Here is a 25524-nt window from a genome sequence, read left to right on the forward strand (position 1 = left end):
TCTCACATCTAAATGGTCAGAAATATTTTATTTTATTTATTAATGCCCATTCAAGATAGATGTATCTCTATCTCTGATTTGATAAAGCAAAAGCACTTGATGCCTTTAAAATTTTGAAGCAAAGGTGGAGAAACAAAAGGAAAAAAAAAATAAAAACTGTAAGATTAGACAAGGATGGAGAATATTATGAAAGTTACATAGAAAAAGGACAAGTGTTGGGTCCATTTGCAAAGTTTCTTGAAAAAAAGGATATTACTGCCCAATACTCAATGCCCGGTACAACACAACAAAATGGTGTGGCTGAAAGGAGCAGCACGCTTATGTACATAGTTAGGAGCATGATAATTAATTCAAGTTTACCTTTATATTTATCGAGTGAAGCCTTAAAAATCGTTGTGTATATGTATCTTAAACAAGATTCCATCTAGGATGTTTCTAAAACACCTTTGAAATATGGAATAGAGAAAAAGCAAGTTTAAGATATTTACACACATGGGGTTGTCTAGCTGAAGTGAGAGTTTATAATTCACACCTAAAAGAATCGGATGCTAGGATAATATATAGTTTTTTATTGGTTATGTAGTTAATTCCAAGAATATAGGTTTTATCATTTTCACATACTTGAAGAATTGTTGAGACTAGAAATGCAAAATTTCTTGAGGATCATGAATTTAATGGGATTAAATTTCCTTGTTGGGTGAAATTTAAGGAAATAAGGGAACCACTTATGGTACCCTGAAATACACAAGAGTTGGTAGATTTTCAAAGTAATACTCTGATTTTTATTGAATAGCAACCAATTCAACAACAATCATATCAGGAGGAGCCACCTTATGAAAGAATTAGTAATATGGAAACCACTATTCAAGATATGCATGAAACAATGGAAGTAAGGAGATCCTCAAGAATTAGAAGACTAGCAATTTCTAGTGATTATATTGTATATCTTCAAGAGTTTGGCTATGATGTTGGATCTAAAGATGATCCGAATTTATTTTCACAAACCATTAGTGGAGAAATTTCCACACTTTAGCATGATGCTATGAAGGAAGATATAGAATCCATGGCTAAAAACGAAGTCCGAGATTATATTGAATTACTAGAAAGAGCATCAGTCATTGGATATAAATAATTCAATAAGACCAAACGAGACTCATCTTGTAATATTAAACAATATAAGGCTCAACTTGTAGCTAAGAGTTTCACTTAAAAAGAAGGCATTGGTTATCATGAAACTTTCTCTCCAATTTCAAAGAATGATTCATTTAGAATTATCATGGCAATAGTAGCTCATTTTGATTTAGAACTACATCAAATGGACGTGAAAACAATATTTTTAAATGGGGATCTTGAAGAAGAGGCATACATGTATCAACTTGAAGATTTTTATAGTGAAAAGGGTAGTCACTTAGTTTGCAAACTAAAAAATTCTATATATGGATTAAAACAGGCTTTTTGTTAATGGTATATAAAGTTTCATAACATTGTTTCTTCATATGGTTTCATAGAAAACATTGTTAATCAATGTACATACCTTAATATAGTGGGAGAAAATATATTTTCTTAGTTTTATATGTAGATGATATTTTATTTGCAAGTAATAACTTGGGCTTATTGCATGAGACCAAATAATTTCTTATCTAGAACTTTCAAATAAAGAATATGGGTGAATCCTCTTATGTCATTAGTATAGAGATTCATAAAGATAGAGTCAAAAGAACCTTAGGACTATCTCAAAAAGCTTACATTAAAAAAGTTCTAGAAAGGTTTAAGTTAAAGGATTGCTCATCTATTGCAGGACCATTATCAAAAGGGACAAATTCAATTTGAATCAATATCCCCAAAATATATTGGAACGAGAATAGATAAAAAACATCCCTTATACTTTTGCAGTAGCGAGTTTCATGTATGTGCAGGTCTGCACTAGACCTGATACTAGAAATGCAATAGAAATGTTAGGTAGATACAAAAGTAACCTAGATATAGAGTATTGAAAAGCAGCCAAAAGGGTTATAAGGTACCTACAAGGAACTAAGGACTTCAAGTTTGCACACATATGGAAGTGATTGGATAGTCAAATTCGGATTTTGCTGGATACATAGATACAAAAAAAGTCTACTTCAGAATACATCTTTCTTCTTGCTGAAGGTGTTATATCTTAGAGAAGCACAAATCAAACTATTATTGCATCATCCACTGTGAAGACAGAATTTATCGCATGCTATGAAGCTATATCACAGGCACTATGGTTGAAGAATTTTATATCTGGACTAAAGGTTGTCGATTCTATTACTAGGCCATTGAGAATTTTCTGCGATAATTAGGCTGTAGTTTTCTTCTCTAAAAATAATAAAAATGGAAGCTAAAGTAAGCATATCGACACAAAGTATTTGGTTGTTAGAGAAAATGTTGAAAAGCAAGAAGTGGCTATTAAACACATAAATACTGAGTTCATGGCTGCTGATCCTATGACTAAAGATTTGTCGGCAAAGTTGTTAAGTGATCATGTGTTTCATATAAGACCTTTTGGCTCATTTTAATTTATTGCTTATAATTCTCTGACTATTATGTATAATTATAAACATATTTGGTTAACTAATGACATGATGTCTATTGTACACATTGAGTAATTTGTTAAATACGAGATCATGATCTATTTAGATCAATAAAGTTGGACCCTAAATGATTTATAAGAGATCATTCATAAAGTATTATGAGGTACTCAATTAGAAAGTATCATACATTGTAATTCATGGAAGGAAATGCTCGCCTAGAGAGTAAGACCATCATGATTCATGTATAGAGAATTTCTATTTGGGCAATAGTTACATACTAGTTGATTAGTTGAGTGACAATAAAGTAATTGTGGCAATACTATTGTGTTAACTATCACTTATGAGGATTGTCTAACTACATCATGCGGGCCAAGTGAGAGAATGTTAGACACATCTCTATATAGTCTATATACATTGTTTAGTTGTTGGATAACTTTAGATGGTAGGTAACTACCCACTATCTTTAGTTATGCCCAAAGTAGTTTTCTTGATTGAAGAAAACTAATGAGGTTTTGGTTATTTGATAAGGGTTCCTAGCCTATCTTATTTTTTAGCCTGCGATATTCCATCTGTTATATGGTTTTTACGGAGGAATAGGTTCGAAGACTCCTTCTTAAAGTTTTCTTATAGATAGACTACCAATATTATTGCTGCATGAAATTATTTTGCTTGAGATAGTTTGTCATAAGGGAAAACCACTTTTTGATCCCTTGCTTGCAGTTTTGACTTGTCGGAGAGATGCCCAATACCGTGGGCTGAATCTAGAGATTTCCTTATGATTGACTAAGTAATCTTTCATCATCATCTTAGATTTTATTTACGCATTATTATAAGAGTCATACCATCACGCTGTCATTCTCCTGATTTTTAAAATGCCAAAAGATGTGATGACACCTCAAAATACAACAATTCACAACAAAGATAATAGGAAATGAGTAAGAAAAGTTGGAATTTGTTGGCAATACCGTATGCTGAGCCTTCAAGATTCATGCCCTTAGACATTGCTTCACAATTTTGCCTAAGATACAAGAATATGTATGACGCGAATGATCACAGAGAAGATTATTTGATCTCAGAGAATAGCGTGATGGATGATATGATATGCTCCAAGTATCGAAGTTCATTCAATGTATTCCCTGTTTGCCGACTCAACATGGAGTCTTCTCCTATGGTTGTGAAACTAAGTACATATATACAATATCCCATCATCTTTTTTTTAATAGATAAATTTTTTTTTAACAATGAAACTGAAACCAATTTGATTTACAACATTTCATAATCAACAACTCTCTCAAGAAAAGATTTACGTCACTTCATATCGTGTTAAGACCCAACTGGTCCTATCCTCCCATTTGCACCCTTAGCCATCACCCTTCCACTTGGTCCTTAAATCCAGTAACCTGGATCACCTGACCAATTTGATTAATAATCATCTTAATTACTAGGTCAGAGAGCTTCACTTGTATCTGTTTCCTAGACTAAATACATTGATAAAGATTTCCCTGACGGAAAAACTTGAGCTGTGGCCAGCCATGGCTGCACTCGCCTTCGATTTTTATATCTTAGCAGATAACTGTTCTTATTGATTCAGATATACCTGAGATCAAACAAGATGTTGACATCTAATCTGTTGCACTATAAAAAGGACACCCTTGCCTCCAGTTCCAGTCAACCGCTGCAGCAGAAACACTTTCAGAGCTTGTCCTAAAGCTAAGCTCTCTCTAGAACTACATTTGCTGTTAGGTATGGCGATTCCAGTCATCGACTTCTCAAAGCTGGATGGCAAGGAAAGGGCCCAAACTATGGCTCAGATCGCCAATGGATGCGAAGAATGGGGATTCTTTCAGGTTAGCTGACAGTACTTACGAGTCCACAGGCTATGGATACTTTCTTATTATTTCTTTTTTCTTTCTCTTGTATTGTCTAATTAATGAGCTAAATGCCAACTTCCATCCATTCGATCTTGTTATCGCTTTTAGCTGGTGAACCATGGGATTCCAGTGGAGCTTCTCGAACGAGTTAAGAAGGTGAGCTCTGAATGCTACAAGCTGAGAGAAGAAGGCTTCAAGAAATCCAGCCCTGTCCAATTGTTGAACAAATTGGAGGACCAGGAAGTTGAGGAGGGTGCAATCAAGCGGTTGGATGATGTGGATTGGGAGGATGTGTTTTTCCTCCAGGATCAAAATGAATGGCCATCCAACCCCCCTGAGTTCAAGTAAGCCTTCCATTCTCTACCTTGATTAGAGGTTAGGCGTGAATCATATAAGAAGAGATATATAACTATTATATTGCCACCTTCATGAGCGTATACCATGCATTTTTCTCTCTTTTTGTTATTACTCCAAAGGAAACTGGATTTTGTGTTGATTTGGTGAATCAGGTACTAAAGATTCTGCTAACCCCATTATAGCAAGACTTGACTACGTTTTACTACAAAATTTGACTTTCAGATTTTACCAACCTATTTAATCCACTAGTACGATGATAGTTTATTTATAATATCGACCAACTAATATTACTCTCAGTTTCAATGATAAATGATAATTCTTATGAAGAGATCGTGAATATTTTCTTCTTGGATTTTTGTTCAGGAATTTCTAAACATAAAATCATAGGGATTAAAATACAGAAATATGAAAAGAAAGTAATGGAGGTAGATGGTACATAATCTACGTATGACTATAAATATAAGTATAATAACTCAACTGTAAGGGCCATATATTACTGCGAGCTATTCGGGAGAAAAAAGAATCATAGAAACTTGTCATATGGTTTAATCATACAGAAAATATGAATGCTTATTATCTTCCCCTTTAGATTCTGCTTATTACTGCATGCATGTATAGTGGTTCTAGAATTTCACGTCAGGAAAACAAAAAAAAAAACAAGTAAAACTATGTAGTTTTGCTAAATGCTAAAATTGTCCTACAAATGCAGAGTGTCTACATAATATGCTAGCAAAACTTGCTCAAAAAACATGGTCTTTCTCTTTAACAACTCCTACATGGGGATGATGTTCTTTTTTTTTTTCTGTTCACACTTTCAGGGAAACCATGAAGGAATACAGGAGAGAGCTCAAAAAGCTAGCTGAAAAGGTGATGGAAGTAATGGATGAGAACTTGAGCTTGGAGAAGGGCTACATAAAGAGTTTGTTCTCTGGCAATGGCGTGCATGAGCCCTTCTTTGGGACCAAGGTGAGCCACTACCCACCATGCCCACGCTTGGACCTTGTGAATGGCCTCCGTGCTCACACCGACGCCGGTGGTGTCATCCTCCTCTTCCAAGACGATCAAGTTGGCGGCCTCCAGATCCTTAAAGATGGCGAGTGGATTGACGTTCAGCCTATTGCCAATGCCATTGTGATCAACACCGGAGATCAGATAGAGGTGCTCAGCAATGGGCGATACAAGAGCGTGTGGCACCGCGTGCTCGCCACCAGCAATGGTAACCGCCGCTCCATTGCCTCCTTCTATAATCCTTCCCTCAAGGCCTCCATAGCTCCAGCAGCCACCAAAGAAGAGGCTGATGCTTTGTATCCTAAGTTTGTTTTTGGGGATTACATGGATGTGTATGTCAAGCAGAAGTTCCTTCCCAAGGAGCCAAGGTTTGAAGCAGTAGCAGCTATGTGAAGGAAGAGACGAAGATAGAAGTGAATAAGAGTGTGACCTCCTAGCTTTTCTGATAAGGAATCAAGTCATATGAGTAGTTTGTTCAGCCTATGCAAGGGTGGAAGTTGCGTCGTGTAGTTTGGGTGTGTTGTTTGCTAGAGATGCTTGCCTGTATCAGGCAATAGCACGTATGGTATATTGAGTGTGCCGTTGAGTCAGTGCTTGCAGTGTCTATTGAATACAAAACTGAAAGTTTGTGGTGTCGAGTGAGTTCCTTAATTCTGTTGTCTACTAGAATATATTTGTCTCGTCTTTGATTAATACATATGGATGCTTGAATTTGGACTCGATTGGATTGGAATATTTGGAATGCATTTATCTGAATAGAATATTCTCTCTCTCTCTCTTTTTCTTTCTTTCTTCTTCTTTTTTTTGATTGTAAGGGAGGATAGAATATTCTACGCTGAGAAGTACTATTTTGGTCACTTGGAATGTCAACTCATTAAGATCTAACTTGGATCCACATAGGGAGAATGTCTTTGATTCTTAGTACGCTCCTCCTAATTAACCAAGAAGATTTTTTGAGCAGTGTAGCGCTAAAAAGCATTCCCAATGTTGAATCTTTGTTTAGGGCACTCATAAGATTCATAGTGAATATATGACTTCTTTTCAGATACGCTTGCCTTCTTCCATTGACGGACATTGGAGTTGCTCCAAGTATTTAACCCAAGTTAGTACTATATTTATTCTTCTCCTAGATATATTACTAAAAATTATTGCATAGTACTGGAATTTGTGTAATTGAGTTGTTGAGTGATCATAGAGCATAGATTTGTCATGAGGATTTAGAAAAGTATATATTGATTAGAGGAAAGAAGCTATCCAACGGAACGATGTATTTCACAATCATACTGACAGCATATCCAAGCGGATGTTTCTTTATGATGAGTACTGAACCTGGAATGAGTAAGCATCATGTTAAAACATTCGGATCAGAAGGCCTAGCAGCCCAACCTTAGTGACATGACCATCAAAGAATTCTTCTGCCCCAAAAAGTATTTTATTAAAATAGAGGAAGCAAGAAGAAAGAGCTGTTCAACCATTCCCCTCTTACAAAAGCCACCTAATTCACCTAATAAAAACCTGGCTTTAGAACAAATAATGAACACCGAGTATCATGTAATTTGGTGTGATAGAATAAGTCTACAGTATTAGAGTTGGAGAATTCTTTTTTTCATCTAATTCCTTTTTCACAGAACTCGTCTCATATCCTGCAAATGAATTTGACTGACTACTTATCACGTTAAATGATGATCATGTTTCCAAGTTATAATTGAATGTTCAGAAGTTGTCCTACGATATCCTGCCACAGATAATGCCAAAGCTCCGGTTGGGATATCCTACCACGATATCCAACCACAGAACACTAAATCTTCCTATTTAAGCCATGATATTGCCCAGATTACAAGCAAATGAGCTAAAGTGATATGAGCAAGACAAGAAAAAAATGAACATTATAAAGAAGTAAACTTGATCTCGAGAACCTCACATTTCCAATCTTGACATTCCATTTTGTTTACTCATTACAATGCTTCAAAACACAAGTTACACAATGGCACCAAATGAATCTAACTTGGCGTAAAGAAACTGGCGGTCTGGATAATGTACCGAATGTATTAATTTCATATCTCCAGCTAAAACTTTGGCAATGAACTTCTGAATAAAAAATAAAATATCCATAGTAATGCTTTGTTACTCAGAAAATTCTTTCTCCTGTTGCGAATATTAAAAAAATAACAGAACTGAATATGCAGAGGTACGCTGGAACAAAAAATACGGATTTCCAACTCTCAGAGCTTGAAAGATCCAGATTAGCAGCCTTTGCAGCCTCCAGAATTCTCCCTGTGAGCCCCACACCAACGATACCAGCTAATGTGCCTGCCGTATTAGAAACTCCCATCACAATGCCTGCATACCTTGGAGCCACGTCCAGGTGATTTACAGCAAATCCTGCTCTTCCTAGTGCCAAAAAGCCAAGAGAAAGTGAAGAACAGAGCACGGTCCCTGTAGGGGTTCTAAAATATGGAAGGGCCATCAAAGCAAAGGCAGCTATGATGAACCCAACGGTATTCAAAAGTTTACGAGTCTTTGTCACTGATAAGATCCTTCGTGTAATCAAGTGATCTGCTACTACGCCACCTATATTAGAAAATATAAACATGTTCAGGTAAGGGAGCATCTTGGAAGATCCCATCTCCTGAAGACTGAGCTGAAGGCTGAGTTCAAAATATGTTGGCAACCAATTCATAAGCACATATAATGCATAATGGAAAGTGAAGTTGTTCACCACAATTGCCCAAACTGGCAAACTGAAGATTATCCTTTTCCATGGGATCTTAGTGGCATTAAGAGGATTTCCACCATTTTGCACTCTCACCTTATCTTTCAGCTGAGTCGCAGGCAACAAAGACTCCCCAAAACCAGCAGCCATTGCCTTAGGATGATCAGAACGAGGCGGATCACTAGCACATTTAAACCAAAGGATAGACCAGATGGCACCCAATGCTGCTTCAACCAAAAAAACTGACTGAGGACCCTTGTACTTCACCAAGCTTGGCAGAAGAAGCATGCCACCAGCTGCACCTAGGTACATCCCTGAAGTTGTAAGAGACACAGAACGGGAACGCTCATGTGGAGGGACCCATTGTGCTAGCACTGTATGAATGGAGGGAAATATGAATCCCTGTGCCACCCCAACAAGCAAGCGGGCAAGCACTAATATACTGACTCTGCTAGGGTCCAGTGGAACTAAAGCACATGTTGAAGACCACAATACAAATGACATAAGCAGAACACGTCTTCCTCCTACTCTCTGCGCTGCCCATCCACCAGGCACCTGAGAGACAACATACCCATAGTAGAATGTTGAAAGTATCAGGCCCTTGCTTGATTGATCCACACCAATGGCATCTGCAGCCACAGTGTAAGCAATTGAGAAGCCCATACGCTCAATGTAGCACACATTTGTGCTGATGAAGGTCAGCAGAACAATAAGATATCGCTTTGGAAATCTCATACTCATCATATTTAACTGTTCCATGTATAAAGAATTCTCTGTCACTGCCCCTTCATGTCATCCTACCCAGTATACCTTTTTTCTTTTACAAAAATGCCCTAGGCCATTCTTTCAGTCCTTCTAATTCTTAGAATTTTATCCAGCATTTCCTGATATAATTGAGAATCTGAAACCACGACCGAAATGATATACCTGGAGATAATTAATGCAATATCAGTTGTCACAAGGTAACCTTAAGCTGCTAAGAATATTTTATCAAAATGCCTTATAAATTAGACAAAAATCAGAGAAAGAGCCTGAAATCAACAACTTAAATGTGATTCCGATCTAATCAGAATGCCAGCATTCCAAAGGAAAAGAAATACAACTTCCAAGTTTTCAAGTCTTCTTCTTCCTCTAGCATGTTCAACTCTTACATAAATGTAAGGACATGCAAAATCTACACAATAAATAACATTTTTACATGGAGATTTTAAACATAAATGCATGATCATTCAAAATCCTAACCACTGAATAAGATGGAAGGTAATTAAAACAATTGGATGCATATCATGAGATTCATAGAACTGTTGGATAGGACAATAGCTTCATGTCTAACAGCATGGAGAGTATTCTAGTCATCAGTTTTGTATTTTCATCATAAAATAGTTTTCACATGCATACAAAGTTTTTTTTCTGATTACACTACTAACTTTTTAAGCATATTATCAACAGTAACTTCTCCCTCACCAAACTTAATGATATCTTGTCCTATAGGTTCTCAAAAGTGCAGATAAGCTAACTATAATGCAAACTGAACTAACAATAAAAAGAAGATAGGGCAGTCCCAAAGAAATGATGTTCAAATATTCACTTAGATGCAAATGTCACAAGTATCTGACAATTCAAAATCTTTAAGCAAATAAAAGTAGGAACATGAGGTAATTTAGGGTGGACATGAAGTTTATGAAACTTTATGTAAGTATGTCACCTATGATTAGACATAACTTACAAATTTCATTATAACTTTAAGAGGATCAATTATGTGTTTATCTTCTTTTTTTTTTTGGTAAACGGAACAAAACTATGTAGGGTATTAGAAGTTATAATTCTTCTAGAACCCCTCAACTAATAAAACTGTAACTTTTTTCTACAGATAGAGACTGCTTTTTGAGGTTGAGGGTCCCTGAAACCATTTGGTTTGTTGTATAAAGTGATACAATTAACTTAATATATGGAATGTGACTGAGATCTTATTTTCTAAATAAAAGTATATTATCATTTTTTTAATTGATTTGGAAGTGAATTTCATCTCTCTCTCTCTCGTTTTTCTGTCAACTACTGGTGCTCTTCTTTTTTGTCTCTTTTTTAAATTTTTCAGATCAAACAGCAAGTTGTAAAATTGAGCAACTATCACTTTTCTATCAGTTCATCCTCCATCATTTTTGTAAAGCTTGAGCAAAATGATGATATGCCTCACATGAGTAAATTGGTTCCTAGTTCAAGTTCCCATGAGATTTTTTAAATTCATAAGAACATGGTTATATGGCAATGGTGTTGAAGAAGGTCCTTTATACGATCTAACTAGCCAAGGGAATGATCCAAACATGAAACTTATATAATATCATATATATGGGAGTCCATATGTCATAACATTTACGCTTTAGAGTTATCAAGGTACCCTCGAATAACAGCCAATGGAGATTGAAATCAGTAATTGAACTTTCATGAAATGATAAACCTGTCTTTTCTGTTTTACAGTGGATCCCACATCACTTTTTTCTTAAATTTCTGCTTCAAGTTTGGTTTCATATTTCCGATTTTCTTTTAAACCTTGCTATAAATTCCAAGCTATACACCAAATTCCTCCTACTGAGATTAAATTCTTAGTAAAAGGTGAACCATAAGGTAGGGGGTTAATTTTCCATCTGCAGTACTTATCCCACGAACTCAATCAGCAGAACAGCCTTCCTATAGCAAACTTTACAAGATAAGAAAAGAGATCCAGAAAGTGTCATATGAAGTAATTATTCATCACCGGACACCAGCATCATTTGACATATGGCTCTTTTATTTCAATTTAACCTCTATTCTCATCTCTAATAACTTTAGAATCGATACCATCCCACTTATTTCAACTCAACCATTGATATAATTTAATTTAATAAGCCCTATTTTATCGTGATCTACCGCACTAAAAGGGGCCACCTACTTGGGCCAGATCATCTTTTGCAACCATTCCTTACTTTCTCCTCTTTTTCCCTCTTTGAAGGTTTTCAGTTCTTTTAAGGTCAATATCTGGTTTCTTGCCGCCCCAAATCCATTTCATTCTACCAATATACACCCAAACTATTCTCAAAACATTAATAAAGCCTTTGCGAGCCTAGATAAATCCAACAATTAGCTCCTTTAGGGCTTTGACTTCTCTTCCAGTTTTAAGGTTAACCCATTCTATATGCTCATTTTCTTAGACCGATTCTTCACAAGTTTGATCACCCAATTTATCAATGGCTACAAAAACGAGCACGAATTAAATAAAATCATCAAGAAAAAGGATTCACTGACCTCGCGTCGGCGACGATGCCGCGGCTTGCCGCACAATGCCCACCAAAACAATCTCACGGCCAAATGAAGAAGAACAAGAAGAACTATGAGAGAATGACAGAAACCCTATAAATATAACAAGATCGAGAATAGACAAGTGTACGATAAAACCCTAGAAGTACCAGGGTAGGAGATCGCCGAATTGTAAATGTTTTGACCTCCAAACTAGATATAAGATGGGATCCATCCAGAGAAGAGGGTTTGGAGGTCAAGGGCCGAGGGGATTAGGAAATGAAACAAAGAAACGAGAGATCGCGAATTAAGCAACGAGAAGGAGCTCATTGGGAGCGCAGAGTAGGGGCGGGCGACGTCATCGCGAGGGGCCCACATCCCACCTGCTCGCCGTTCGATTGTTTAGTATCTTCCACCGATTGCTTCCGGATGCAAGGCATCGTGCCGTCACAGGCAAGTGCCGAATGCCGGCAGAGATCTAAGAACAGCCTTATTTCTGCAAGGGCCCCTTTTGGATCTTTTAAGGGTTTGGACGAGCCAATAATTTGGTACCGACATAAACAGTAATAATAATAAAAAAATTAAAACTAACTTAGATTTCGCTTCGTAAAAATTTTTGGTGGACCAGCAAGCACTTTTTAACTCTCCAAAAGTACTGCCGCATCCACACCCATAGAGTGTGAACTGCCGTAGTGCCAAAAAAAAAAACTCTCAAAAAGTACTTTTAAATAAAATACAGGTATTTGGTAAAGAAATCAGGATCTCCAAAATAGAGCTTGAAAAATTATTTTGATTTATAATTTTTTTACTAAATATACATAATAAAATTTTTTTAGTTAAAAAGTTAGCTCCTAAAAATATTATATTAATATATAATGATAATAATTATAATATTTTATACTTTTATTATTATATTATACTATAAAAATAATATTATATTATATTATAATAAATTGATATCTTATGTTATAAATATCAAATTATATTATATTATTATGCTATAGTATATAATATTACATTACTATAGTATAATAATATTATATTATATTATAGTTATATTATACTATAGGATTTTTTGCATGAATATCTTTTTAAATATCGAATTTTGCAGAAATACCCTCTTAATATTGATATTTGCTCATAAAATACTTTGTTTTGCTATTTTGCCTTTTTTTTTAAATTTTGTTTTTGCATATGTACCCACACATCTAATGCCGTTGAGAAATTAACAGTTTCAAATTAAAATAACTAAAATACCCTTAATTGATAGATGTGCAGAAAGAAACATTTATAAAGCGATCGCAATGGGGGACAAAAAAATAATTTCAAAATTCTATATTTATTTTAATGAAAATAAATATAATTTTATTGATGGTGTTAGAAAAACTGTTATATTAGGGTACAGAAATAAATATAAATGTTAAGAGAGTATTCATACATATTTGAATGTTTAGAAGGATATTTATGCAAAATACTCTATACTATATTATATATTTATATATTAATATAGATTATATTTTATTATACTATATTGTATAATACTATACAATATCTTTTATGATTATTTTGTTATACTAAATTTTTTAAAAAAATTTATTTATCAAATACATATTAAAGTTCGCTTTGCCCTATTTTTTAATTTACTTTATATTAATTTTTAAAATTTAATTTTGTGTTCGTTTGCAAAAATTTTGAATTAGAAAAAATTAGTTCTAGTTGTCATCCGACATCAACTTCCTTGTCATATGACTTGGCGTCGAGTTTGTCTAAGGATTTCCAGGCCCGATACTGACACGGAAGGAGCAGGAAAACACTGGCAGCAGATAAGCTGAGCAGTTGTAGAATAAGTAGTAGTAGTAGAAGTAGAAGAAGAAGAGGAAGGAGAAAGAGAATGAGAACTCTACTCCTCTCCCTTCCTACTCCTCATCCCACCCTCCCTGCCCCAACCTCCATCTCCTTGCTCACACCAAAACCAACCCTAACCCCAAAACCCCATACTCTCGTCTCCGCCACTCTCTCCACCTCGGTCTATTCCCTCGATCTCGCCGCTGAGAATACATGGAGAAAGACGGGGAAGAAGAGGACGAGGAAGGGGCGGAGGGATTTCCGCGCCGGCGCCGGCGAGGACGACGTGGAGGCGGACAACGGCGATGTGTACGACCTGGAGGAGGAGGAGGAGGTGGAGGAGCTGGACAACAAGAAGGACTACGACGTCGAGTACGACCGCCTCCTCGGCGCTCCCGTCTCGCCCGCTGCCGTCGCTGCCGAGGACGCGTCGCCGGACGATATCGAGATGGTGCCGAGCGAGAGCTTCGTGTCGACCCAGGGGTGGGACTCGGAGACGGTGGTCGATTACCGGATCAACGAGGAGGAGTTCCACAAGATCAGCCTCCTTCATTGTGACTTCTTCATCCGGAAGCCTCCCGACCCGGACAATAATGTCTTCGACTTCAGAGAGGTTCCAGCCTGCTCTGTTTTTTTCTCTAATCTTATTCAGCTCCGTGTCTTTCAATCTTTGGTTACTTATATTTTCTCTGCGACATTTATACAAACAGATGTATGTCACTCCTCCTGACACCGATGTGTATTCAATTCCGAAGGTTCTGTCTCCGATGCCTCAGAAGGTAGGCGGACTCTTTGCAAGCTCTTTCATTATTCTTTTGCCCTGATGAAGAGTGGATGGATTCTTGCCTTTCTGTTTTCGCTAAAATAATTTTTAACCATATAAGCATGAATTCTTGGCAGGACCACAAATAAATTGACAGCTTTCGCAAGTTGCTTTAATGTTATATTTTTGTCAAACCTAAATAAACATGAGTCGGTGCTCGTTGTGGTTGCTGCATTGATGTACGAGGGTCGATCATGGTGAATCAGTGGATGAGTTTTGTTAAACTTTATAGCTTGGTATTGTAGTTGTTTGAATTGAACTGAGTGAATTTGTAAAGTCTCGTTAAGCTGAACAAGCATCATGACATCTTTACTGTGCTATGTGATGTTTATTTTCTATTGTTTAGAAATCAAACTGCTTAAAGTAATGGAATCTGTAATGAGTGCCAATTCAAAATAGTTTCAAGACCATAAGCTACTGACTTTGATTTATAAACTCAAGAAAATTGTACCTTTGGGTTGATATTGATGCTAACCTTTTTTCTATGTCCATGAGCATGAGACATGATGATGCCGAGACAAGAATGCAGAGAGTTACAGACAATTAAAAAAATGTCAGGATCAACTTTCGTGATAATGAATGTGATTAACAAGATTTACGCTATTGGACATTGATAGCATTCTTGGACCCCCTTTACCTAGGAATCAACTGGACAACCCTGGAACTGTTAAATGCTATTAGGAACATACATTAGAGGCTTGTACAGAAGATTTAGGCTCAGTTGCCTGACTAATGATGATGATACAGATGAATGATGTTGATGCAGGATCGTATTCTGGTAGATGATAGATAGATTGACATACCAATTAGGATAATATTGCACATAAGATGAAGAGGTCATCTTGATGAATGTTAAGCTTTGATTATTTAGGTGGCCATGTCATCGCCATTATGGAAGCCAGATCTCTATAGGAACTTTCAAGAAGCCGGAATATAGTCCTTGCAGAGATGCTTCTAAAAACAAGCTAGAAGCTAACTTGAAGCTTACTGCTTTTGTTAGACATTTTTTTAAAGAACTATGAGAAATTTGCTCTTTCTTCTATAAGACCTAAGTGTTCCTTTTTTGTAACAAGACCTATATTGCACGCAAGGAAATGATAGCAGCAATTGACATTTGTGGGCGAAGGGTGATAAAAAAGAAACATAAAGGTGGAATAAGATGAGTTAAATTTGTAGGATATGTGACCCATTATTCTTGACACTTTATCCATGTACAACTAAATGTTTTCTACATGTTCCTTTTATATTCAGCAACTTGCTGTGACAACTCCTTTGATTGAAGCTAATAGCTGTATTTGCATCATATAGAGTTCCTGATTTTGAAACTAATTGGTTGTGGTTAGTGTAAGTTTTTTATTTCTCCTTTTCTTAACTTTGCCTTCTCTTCCTTTTTGTAGTACATACGCTGTTCAAAAACTAACTATGGATGCTATAATGTTACTGAACCACCTATAGATGCACCTCGAGATCCATTATATAAAACTGAGAGGGAGATCCATAAGGTATGTGGCAGATTATACGCATTACGGTGGAAGTCCGTTCTTCATGTTTAGGAGGGTGGTGCTGCAGTTAGACCATATTAACTGTTTCCTGAGAAGTTTGAAATATATTTTTTGCTACTGTAGGTTTTCTTAACAAAGCATTTCAGAAACAGGCGATTGAGTGATGCAGAGTTCGTTCTTGATTTTGAGGAGATTTACGTTATTGACTCAAAAACAAAATCAATCACAAGAGCAAAAGTTTTGGTAAGATATCCTTTATTAACTTACTTGCCAATTTCATTTTCATGACAATTCTTATTTGTCTTTTACATATCCTTGAGCCATGATGCACTTTGAGAGAATTTTAGCACTTGTAGATCTTGACCACTACCTAAGAAAGAATACAAGGTCAAATATACTGGCCAACAGAGAAGCAAAACCACACTGAAAGTTATAAGGAAACAAGATTGCAGATCTTGATCAGTACCTAGCAAAGAATACAAGGTCAAAAAAACTGGACCAACAGAGTGGCACAACCACATCAAGAGTTAAAAGGAGACTAGATGATCTGGAGGCTGCAAAGCCAAAGAGTGACACTTGTCTTGATGTACTTACTTTTACATCCAAGTCTTCAACCAAGCATTAGTAGCTATCGAGGTTCTGTCCTTGGTCTTTAATGTTGTTATGGACATATTATTTACATGTAAACTTGGACCTTTTGAGTTAGTCAGCACCCCAAATAGCCGTATACATCTCTTAGTTTGCAAGATGTTTCATTAGGATTTAACACTAAGCACCCTGTTCATACCATCTCTGGATCCTAGTGTTTCCTCAGGGTCCTATTTGGATGCAGGAATCAGTTATCCAGGGAAGTCCCCATGGAGCTGAATCTTCAAGAGAGGAAGGGCAACTATGATCAAGAAAATTACTGAAAGTAAAGGGAGTTGCCTAGTGGAGAATCCCAAATTTTTAGTATACTAGCTTCTCTCTGAGAGGTGATTTCCAGTATCCCCATTTTTGGGGGGATCCTATGGACCAAAGTTTCCCCCAGTGGGGAAAATCTATCTCGTACTCTCTCTGTGATAACTTCTTCCAGGCCTTTAGCATGTAGGGTATAATCGGTGGATACCTTATCGGCATCCAAACAGGCCCTAAATGATTAGTGTTAATCGTGTTCACCAAGTCCAGGAGTACAGCGTTCTCGATTTCAGTCCCTTTGGCATCTTTATTATTTGGCACGGCAATATTCAGCTAGTATTTGGACTATATTTTCTTTTGTCCTAGACAAATTGGATGGTTAGACTAGACCACCTAGAGAACTTTGTTGTTTTGTCATGGAAAGGTAGGAAGGACCTGCGCACATCCAAGTAATTGCTCATGATGCAGGATGTAACTTAACAAGCAAGTACTGACTTGGATCTGCAGGCTTCTGCATGTTGAAGAAAGTGGAGTTTGTTACTGGCGGAGTGGAAACCTTGATATCATAAAACTACTGGTGTACTACATCTTATATGTATATATCCATTTTGAAGAACTTGAACAAGTTACCATTTTATATCAAAATTTAGATAGCTTAAAAATATTTACTGATTTATGCCTCTCACGCTTCTTGTAATTTATGTACTCGACATTATAGTTGTGTGGAAGCATCAGATGATAAATTTCCATTTCCATGCCTTACAAGATATGAACCCTTTCTTTTTAGACTCGCTATTTCTACTTGTTGCATCAAATATACTCTGTTTGATATCATTTTAACTTCAATTTAAGGTGCTATGTGCTACCTAAAGACATTTGTCTGTTACAGTTTTGCTTCATTCTAATTGTTGTCAGTCCAGTATATTTATTTATAGTGCATCAGTTCTTTTCTAAGTTTCTTGTTGGATAATGCTTAATAGTTGTATATCTAAAAATCAAATATTCCCTTTGTTAATGCATAAATGCTCATGCTGGAAAATCTGGGTTCATTTATGGGGAATATCATCCTTCGCTTACATTTTAGGTTGTAAAAAGTCATACAAAAGAGTTTGATGATTCCAGCTTCTTTATCTTACTTCCCTTGTTTTACTCTTTATTTTGTACTTTATCGTTATATCAGAATCATGATATTAATGATTATGTAGGCCATGAGAACTCTTACCCAAATGCATTTATATGATGATTAGCCTCTGAGCAGGATAACCAGTTTGCCTTTGTATTATATACATGTACACACATCTTGTATCATCATACACACATATTATATGATGATACGTACTTTACCCATATTTGCTACTATATTTCACAAGCCTTGACATTTAGGAAAAATTGTTTATTTTACTAACTTGAAGTATGTGTTTATAACAGGTAACTATTCCTGAAGGAAAAAACAGGGACAGAAGGAATGACCTGCTAATCGTACGTGATGGTGGAACTTCTTTCAAAATAATTGACAAGGTTATCAATCGTCTTCTGTATATATTTACTTTTCATTTGCTATGCCTTGTCTAATCCCTTGGGTGTGAATTCAGAGTCAAAGAGTTGATCCAACAACTGTCATAGAGAGAGAGGAGTGGATCCAGACAAGACAAGAGATGGAGAATCATCTTCGGAAGCTGCGAGACTTCCCCATTTCAAATTGGTTTTGATGAGTTAATATTAAATTTTCAGGGGCAAAGATTGATGTCAGTTTTTGTATGGCTACTAGATGCAATATCTAGGGGAGGAATTCGAGTAAAGAACTCTCTGTTTTGGTGGGGGTTTAGAAACAGTTACTGATTGCTATTCAAGGTTCTGTACTGTTTTTAGATGCAGCGTTCTGGTGGTCACGAAGCTTTTAATGAAGTGTTCAGTGCCTTTAATCTCTTGTTTCATAGCTTGCTCATTCTGCAATATATGATTTTATTTGCCAGATTTAAAGTCCTTCAAATAACATTTGCGAAATGGGACTGGAGACCAGGGTGGCCTCGTAGAACTCACTTTTTGGATAGGGCCTGTTTGTGGACCTATTGCTGTGTGGCTTTTGAATAAGCAAGAGAAGAAATAATTGAAATTTTAATATAAAACTAAAAAGCGGGTCCCTTGTCAACGGCGTGATAGAATTTAATGAACCAATGATGTTTTCTTGCTGGATCAGAGCACAAGCCTAATATTTTCATGCTCTTGTGAACTATGAACACAAACTATGAAGTGCATGAGCACAAGCCTAACATTTTCATGCTCTTGTGAACTACGAACACAATTTGTGAGGTGCGTGCACTTCTTTGTGCATCTACATCATTTCTAATTCACTGATCGTTATTTTGGTGAGGTTTTGCAGCACTTCTCTATGCATGTACATCATTGCTAACTCACTGATCATTATTGTGAGGATTTGCAGCCCTGATGGTTTTGATACATGAAAAAAACAATATTGCATCCTTAATGTAACTATGCCCTCAAAGGGTTCTGATCCTACCCTCGCCTTAGCCGAGCTTCATCACATGCAACCACGAAGTCTTGACAACGATTCTCAGCCAGAATCTTGTTATTAAGACAGTATTCTTGCAAGATATTTAGAAATCTCTCTCTGTTTTTTTCTTAGAAAATTCTCAAATATCCCTTAAGCAACGGCTTGGTGGGTAACATATATTTGGTGAGTTTGTCGCTTGATCTTGTATATGCGGGGACAATATTCTTTTTCTCTTCCTTTAAATCACATTTCATATATTCAATTGCTTGGTTTGCACTTTCATGTAAATGAGCTGAAGACGAGCAAGTGGATCTTGGCTCGAAATAAGACCATCTCAGCTCCTCGAGCTCGAGATGAGCTAAGACTAGGGCTCGAGCTCAGCTGGTATATGGATGGGCCAACTCGAGCTCGGCTCATTCAAGGTCGAAGATTGATTCTAGTCAAGCTTGAGCTTAATCAACTCATGTCAAACTCGGCTCAATAATAGGTTCAGCTTTAGAATAAGCCATGAGATCAATGCTCAGGGAAGACTGCAGGGATTTGATGAGAGAATTGATAAGATTAACTGAGAATGAGATGGACCCACCGTGTCCCGCATGGCATATCGAGCGGTGATTGTTGGGGTATTCCAATCGGACGGCTCAGCATGAATCGTGATCGAAGTCCAACTGCGCGTGAATCGAACGGGCCTCCCCAATTTTGTGGCGTGGCGGTACGCTGAGGGGTCGTCCAAGGTCTTGTCATCTCTCTCTCTCTCTCTCCTTCCCCGGCCCGATCTCACTCCGGCCCCAACCTTGTCCCCGGCGACGTGGAGCGGCGGTAGAGGCAAAGGCCGGCGATCCGATCGGCCGACAACCCGAGGCCGCACTCCTCGAATCCCCCACTGCACGTTCCTATTCAGGTAATTCCTAGGTTTTTTTTGTAAAGCTCTCTTATCTTTTGATTTTTTTTTGTTTATATTACTCGGTCTAGGGTTTAAGTTATTTATTTTACAATCTTGTGCAAAAATGTTCTTTAATTTGATCTAGGTTCCCTACTTCTCGTGAAAATTAGACGTCCAAAAAGTTTTTTTTTCTCCCTTCCCGGTAATTGGTAATCTTAATCCTATTCGAATTGTGATTTAGGTGTTTACGATGATTAATCGTGTTAAATTTTCTGATTGTATTGTATTTTTCTTTCCGGAGATTTTAAAGAGCGTCGGGCCTAACCCTAAGCCGTATTTTTGTAGTTATGGCGCTCCGTCGACTTCTGCAGAGGAGTTCGATCAACCAGATCTCAAGCAGGGTTTTCCCATGTTGCAGTCAACATTTCTGTACCGCTGCTTCTCCAAGCGAACCGATCCGAGCTACTCTCTTTCCTGGTGACGGGATTGGGCCCGAGATTTCAGAGTCTGTCAAGCAGGTTCTTTTCTAAGAGCCTTGGCTTTCCTTCTTCTGTAAACTGACAAAAAATATTGTGATTTTGCTAGTCCTGTTGCTTCATCTCGTCTCGAAATCAGCAGCACAGAGCCTTGTGGTCGATGCTTTTTTGTGTTGTTTTATCTGTTATCTTTATAAGAAATTAACCTTCAAAATACATTGAATACTGTATTTCAATTATATGATATAATTGAGCAAGTGTTAGAGAAGGCACCACTGCTTGCCCCTCTAGAAGTCAGTTAATGACATTGAGCAAGTGTTAGAGAAGAATCTGGTTCTGTGCATATATGTCTATAAGTTTGTGTATGCTGCACATATGTGCTTGTGTCTTTCTATTGTGTGTTCATCCGTATCTTATGACCATGAGGTTGTTACTTTATAGACATATCTGGGATTTTGCCTATAGAATTAAGTCATTGACCCACAGTGGACCTTTAGGAAGAAACACATATCAGCTATGTGCATCTGATGTCTGTAATTGACGGTGGTGCTAGTTTCTCCCATGAACAGTATGGTATCGACTCATACTGTATCGACTCTAAAGATGGGGCGTATTGGTACCATAATGATACACAAATTTGAGGATTTTGTTGGTTATCCAATTGTTTTGGGGTTTTGATATGAAATATTGATATTAAATCAATCTTTTTTTGATGCATATTATGTATATGGATTGAATTGAGGTTCATTTGATTGCCTACTGTATTAATCTTATTAGCATTTGTTGTCTTATAGCACAACAACCATGTGAGTGAACTGTCTCTGGCATAAGGAATGAATTTCATTCCTTAGTCCCTATCATTCTTGGTCAAAACTTTTAACTATTTAGACAGATGGATTCATAGTGCAAAGAATTCGTGGTCGGGAACTTCAACAACTCAATATGTGATTTTTCTTTCCATCCCATGAGCTCACTCGTGATATTCAATGATTTTTGGTAAAAAGCCCTATGGATTTTTCATTAGAGTCAGCTGTCAGCATTGGTTTTCACTAGATTTTCATATCTTTCTGGTGGAATAATATTATCATGTTTCCTTTTATTATTGAGTCAAATAATTTTATTTCTATTTTCTGGTGTGATTCGTACCAAGTTTAATGACCGAAGGATTTGTCTCACACTTTACGTTGCGTCGGCCAGCATGACCCTCCACATTTTTTAAGAAAATTGTCATCTTGCTAGAGATCGGATTATATTGGCCAAATTGACCTTGGTATTGGTTCGTACTGGCCAGATCGATTGAGATGTCAATTCATCCTATTCCCATGCTCTTTTCAAAAAAAAAGGTTGTCTCAATTTATAGCGCTTCATACTAATCATAATGGCCTTGGTACCGATCGATATCGATCGAGACAGCTGATACATCTTGATCCTATGTTGTTTTAGTGTTGTGGCACCCATACTGGTGCCGGTTTTGCATCAAATGGTATAGTACCGACAGTATCTTCCTGTTCTGCCAGTTCTGGAATCCATGCAAGGACCAATGTTATAATATGGGTGGATATTTATGCAATCATGGGTAGATATTCAATTTATTATATTTGTTTTTTATTGAACAATGTGCTTTCTTCTGGTTGTCCCAATTGAAATGATTGGACTAGGAGGCTGTTATGCTTGTTTCTGGATGCAAGGACCAAAGTCATAATGTGTGTGGATATTTATGCAATTATGGTTTGGTATTCAATTTCGTATTATTTGTTTATAATTGAGCTATTTATGTCCTTTGATTTATGTTCAAGTTTCTCCTTTTCTTCTATTAGTTATGGGAACCATGAGAACTACAGAAAAAGTACTTTTCAGTCAGGTTTTCAGCTGTGTTTTCCCTCTTTTTTCTTGTCCTTCTTTAGATGCAACCAGTAACCCAGCTGATTTGCATAAAGCCAAATGTTTACGATGACTTGAATGGTTCAAATGGTAAACTATCTATCTGGGTTGAATTGTTTTTCATTTGCAGCTGAATTTTCAAGCAGCCAGACCACATCAATACATGGTTCTGGTACCTGGTCTGATGTCATTACAGTGCTTGAACCATTGCTTGGAATTTGTGTTATTGATGATTGAAACCTTGAAGTCCAAAAGGGTTGCCTGCTGTCTTGTACTTGATCGTTACTTGGATGTTTTGATTTGGAGGATTCCACTTGTAGTAGATACCCGAGCAAAATGGTTAACAAAATCATGGATTTTGCAAATTTGGCATCATGTAGGAAAAAAAGTCTGCATCAGTTCTTGTACTTTAGCATAAATAATATTCTTCGCATATCCAGTTTTCACATGCAAAGTACATGTACAGATGCCCTTTTTTCGTTTTCTTTCTTTTCCTAATACATGATCGGAGGTATGTTTTTCCTTTTTTGGTTTGCCATATCAGAGATATTTGTAGACATAGCTTCATGTATTTCTTGTCTTCTTAAGGATTATCATGCTAAACTTACCCTGACATTATGAAGATAATACCGTCAATATTTTGTACATTTTTCTCGAGATGTGTAACATTAGATATGTCAGTGCAGGTTTTCAATGCTGCAGGAGTGCCCATAGAATGGGAAGAACATTTTGTGGGTGACAAAGTAGATCCTAGAACAGAGAGCTTTCTAACATGGGAAAGTCTGGAGTCAGTGAGGAGAAATGGTGTGGGCTTGAAGGGCCCTATGGCCACACCTATTGGAAAGGGCCACAGGTCTTTGAACCTTACTTTAAGGAAAGAACTTGGTCTCTATGCCAATGTTAGACCTTGCTACAGCCTTTCAGGCTATAAAACTCGATATGATGATGTAAATCTTGTTACAATTCGTGAAAATACGGAAGGGGAGTACAGTGGTCTCGAACACCAGGTAAGCTTTCTACTGGATGTGCATGTTATCATTTTCCTCTTTATTGACGTTTGACTTGTATGTTATGGTTATTCACTGTAAGATTTCATGCATGGTTGTAGGTGGTGAGAGGTGTTGTAGAAAGTCTTAAGATCATTACCCGTCAGGCAAGTTTAAGGGTGGCAGAATATGCTTTTCATTATGCAAAGGCCAATGGCCGACAAAGGGTGTCTGCTATCCACAAAGCCAACATCATGAGGAAGACTGATGGCCTGTTTCTAAAGGTACGGTGAATATTGTGTCTATTATTTTTGAATTGGAGGAAGAATAGTAATTTCATTTTTGTTTTTGTCTGCAGTGTTGCCGTGAGGTTGCTGAGAAGTACCCTGAGATAACTTATGAGGAAGTCATCATTGACAATTGTTGTATGATGGTATGGTTGAATTAGACTTAACTATGAAATATCAAAATTGGGTTTATGTACAATTTCTCTAAATATGCTTAAGAAATGAGATTCTCCTAGTGCAAATACATACACCTGGAGGCTGAAGATTCATTTTCTAATGCAATTTACATTTTGAAACCAATTAGTCTTTTCCCCCCTTCTTTTCTCATGCCTAATTTTGTCCTTGCTTGTAACAGCTTGTGAAAAATCCTATTCTATTCGATGTGTTGGTGATGCCTAATCTCTATGGAGACATAATTAGTGACCTTTGTGCTGGTTTGATTGGCGGCTTGGGCTTAACTCCCAGGTAATTGCCTTTTTTTTTGTTTCTTCAGATCATGGATGGCAAAAACATATAAAACTTATTTGCCCTTCTCTTTTTCCAGCTGCAACATTGGTGAAGGAGGCATTGCTCTGGCCGAAGCTGTACATGGTTCAGCTCCTGATATTGCTGGCAAGGTGATTGACAAGTGACAACCCCCAACTTTCATCAAGTTTTGCTCGTTGGTTTTATTTCTCAATGCCACAAATAACATACGTAGACATGTATACTTGCATTGCATGAATGTATATGATTATTTTCTTGTACTTGTGGGCCTTTGGCATGTCCACGGAAGCACTGTTGGCACATGCATGCAGTTGTGCTTATGTTACTTGTGTATATACATCCATTAGTTCATCTAAATTTAGTGTATTGTAAATCCAATTCTGTGTGCATGCCATCTGACCACCTTCTTGTATGTCCTCTGTATGGCAAGACTGATGTTGGTTGAGCTTGTCTGATGTCATTTCTTCATTGGTTGTTCCAGAATCTTGCAAATCCCACTGCCCTCTTGCTGAGCTCGGTTATGATGCTACGCCACTTGAAGCTCAGTGATAAAGCTGATCAGATCCACAATGCCATACTTAGCACCATCGCAGAAGGGAAGTATCGGACTGTTGATCTTGGTGGCAACTCATCAACAACTGATTTTACAAAGGCAGTCTGTGATCATCTCTAAGAATTTTGGATTATTTTCTGGTCATCATGCATGCGGAGAAATACTACTTGGGTGTTTATTAGCCCAACTATTGTTTTAAAAGTACTGAGCGCACTGCATGAGAGAGAATAACGCTCTCAGTTTTTTTTTTTTTTAGCTGTTTCTTCACGGTTTGCCTTGTTAATCGAACTATTGATGTAATAATCACCTGTGCTCGGGGCAGGAAGCGGCATTCATTTGTTCCAGCTTTTGGATATACCGGTTTTGTTCATTCTCGGCATTTAATGCCAGAGGAAGAATCCACAGCCATAGACCCACATTAAGGAGATACTAGACGCATGAAATTCAAGTTACTGCAAAAGGCTCTGAGATTTTTCTGCCAAAAATAAAAAAATCTCTGAGATGTGACTGCTCGTATTGTGATAAATTGATACATTTGTTGGCTGTGGTAGGGCCATGATTTTGTTTTTTTTTTCTTTTTCAGGAAAAAATTTAGGCATAATATCATATTATTTTTCAG

The 25524-nt window shown here is 37.1% G+C and overlaps 4 protein-coding genes across 5 annotated transcripts; 3 read left to right on the forward strand and 1 right to left on the reverse strand.

Moving 5' to 3' along the window:
- Nucleotides 1-4196: 4196 nt before the first annotated feature.
- LOC103719939 (1-aminocyclopropane-1-carboxylate oxidase-like) lies at nucleotides 4197-6685 on the forward strand. Its single transcript, XM_008809427.4, has 3 exons — nucleotides 4197-4402; nucleotides 4535-4770; nucleotides 5602-6685. The coding sequence occupies exons 1-3, from the start codon at nucleotides 4301-4303 to the stop codon at nucleotides 6182-6184; spliced, it is 921 nt and encodes a 306-aa protein (XP_008807649.4). The 5' UTR covers nucleotides 4197-4300; the 3' UTR covers nucleotides 6185-6685.
- A 1008-nt stretch (nucleotides 6686-7693) lies between these two features.
- LOC103719940 (putative anion transporter 6) lies at nucleotides 7694-12274 on the reverse strand. 2 transcript variants are annotated; one of them, XM_008809429.6, is made up of 3 exons: nucleotides 11945-12274; nucleotides 11784-11866; nucleotides 7694-9431 (listed from the first exon to the last, which is right to left on the reverse strand). In XM_008809429.6, exon 3 carries the CDS (start codon nucleotides 9261-9263, stop codon nucleotides 7920-7922), a length of 1344 nt encoding a protein of 447 aa, XP_008807651.1. In that variant the 5' UTR covers nucleotides 9264-9431; nucleotides 11784-11866; nucleotides 11945-12274; the 3' UTR covers nucleotides 7694-7919. The 2 variants fall into 2 exon arrangements, with proteins under 2 accessions (XP_008807651.1, XP_089783047.1); XM_089926921.1 differs by having other exon boundaries at nucleotides 11784-12274.
- A 1253-nt stretch (nucleotides 12275-13527) lies between these two features.
- Nucleotides 13528-18763, forward strand: PTAC6 (plastid transcriptionally active 6). The gene is made up of 6 exons (XM_008809430.5): nucleotides 13528-14232; nucleotides 14330-14398; nucleotides 15840-15944; nucleotides 16068-16187; nucleotides 18270-18359; nucleotides 18434-18763. Exons 1-6 carry the CDS (start codon nucleotides 13666-13668, stop codon nucleotides 18548-18550), a joined length of 1068 nt encoding a protein of 355 aa, XP_008807652.1. The 5' UTR covers nucleotides 13528-13665; the 3' UTR covers nucleotides 18551-18763.
- Nucleotides 18764-20039: 1276 nt separating this feature from the next.
- On the forward strand, nucleotides 20040-25249 carry LOC103719942 (isocitrate dehydrogenase [NAD] catalytic subunit 5, mitochondrial). The gene is made up of 8 exons (XM_008809431.4): nucleotides 20040-20254; nucleotides 20582-20754; nucleotides 23280-23600; nucleotides 23702-23863; nucleotides 23938-24012; nucleotides 24222-24331; nucleotides 24411-24483; nucleotides 24834-25249. The coding sequence occupies exons 2-8, from the start codon at nucleotides 20584-20586 to the stop codon at nucleotides 25023-25025; spliced, it is 1104 nt and encodes a 367-aa protein (XP_008807653.1). The 5' UTR covers nucleotides 20040-20254; nucleotides 20582-20583; the 3' UTR covers nucleotides 25026-25249.
- The last annotated feature ends 275 nt before the right edge of the window (nucleotides 25250-25524 follow it).

Source organism: Phoenix dactylifera, chromosome 13 (assembly GCF_051530095.1).
Source record: "Phoenix dactylifera cultivar Ajwa chromosome 13, Ajwa_hap1_PhDact_Kaust_v1.1, whole genome shotgun sequence".
Lineage (NCBI taxonomy): Eukaryota > Viridiplantae > Streptophyta > Magnoliopsida > Arecales > Arecaceae > Phoenix > Phoenix dactylifera.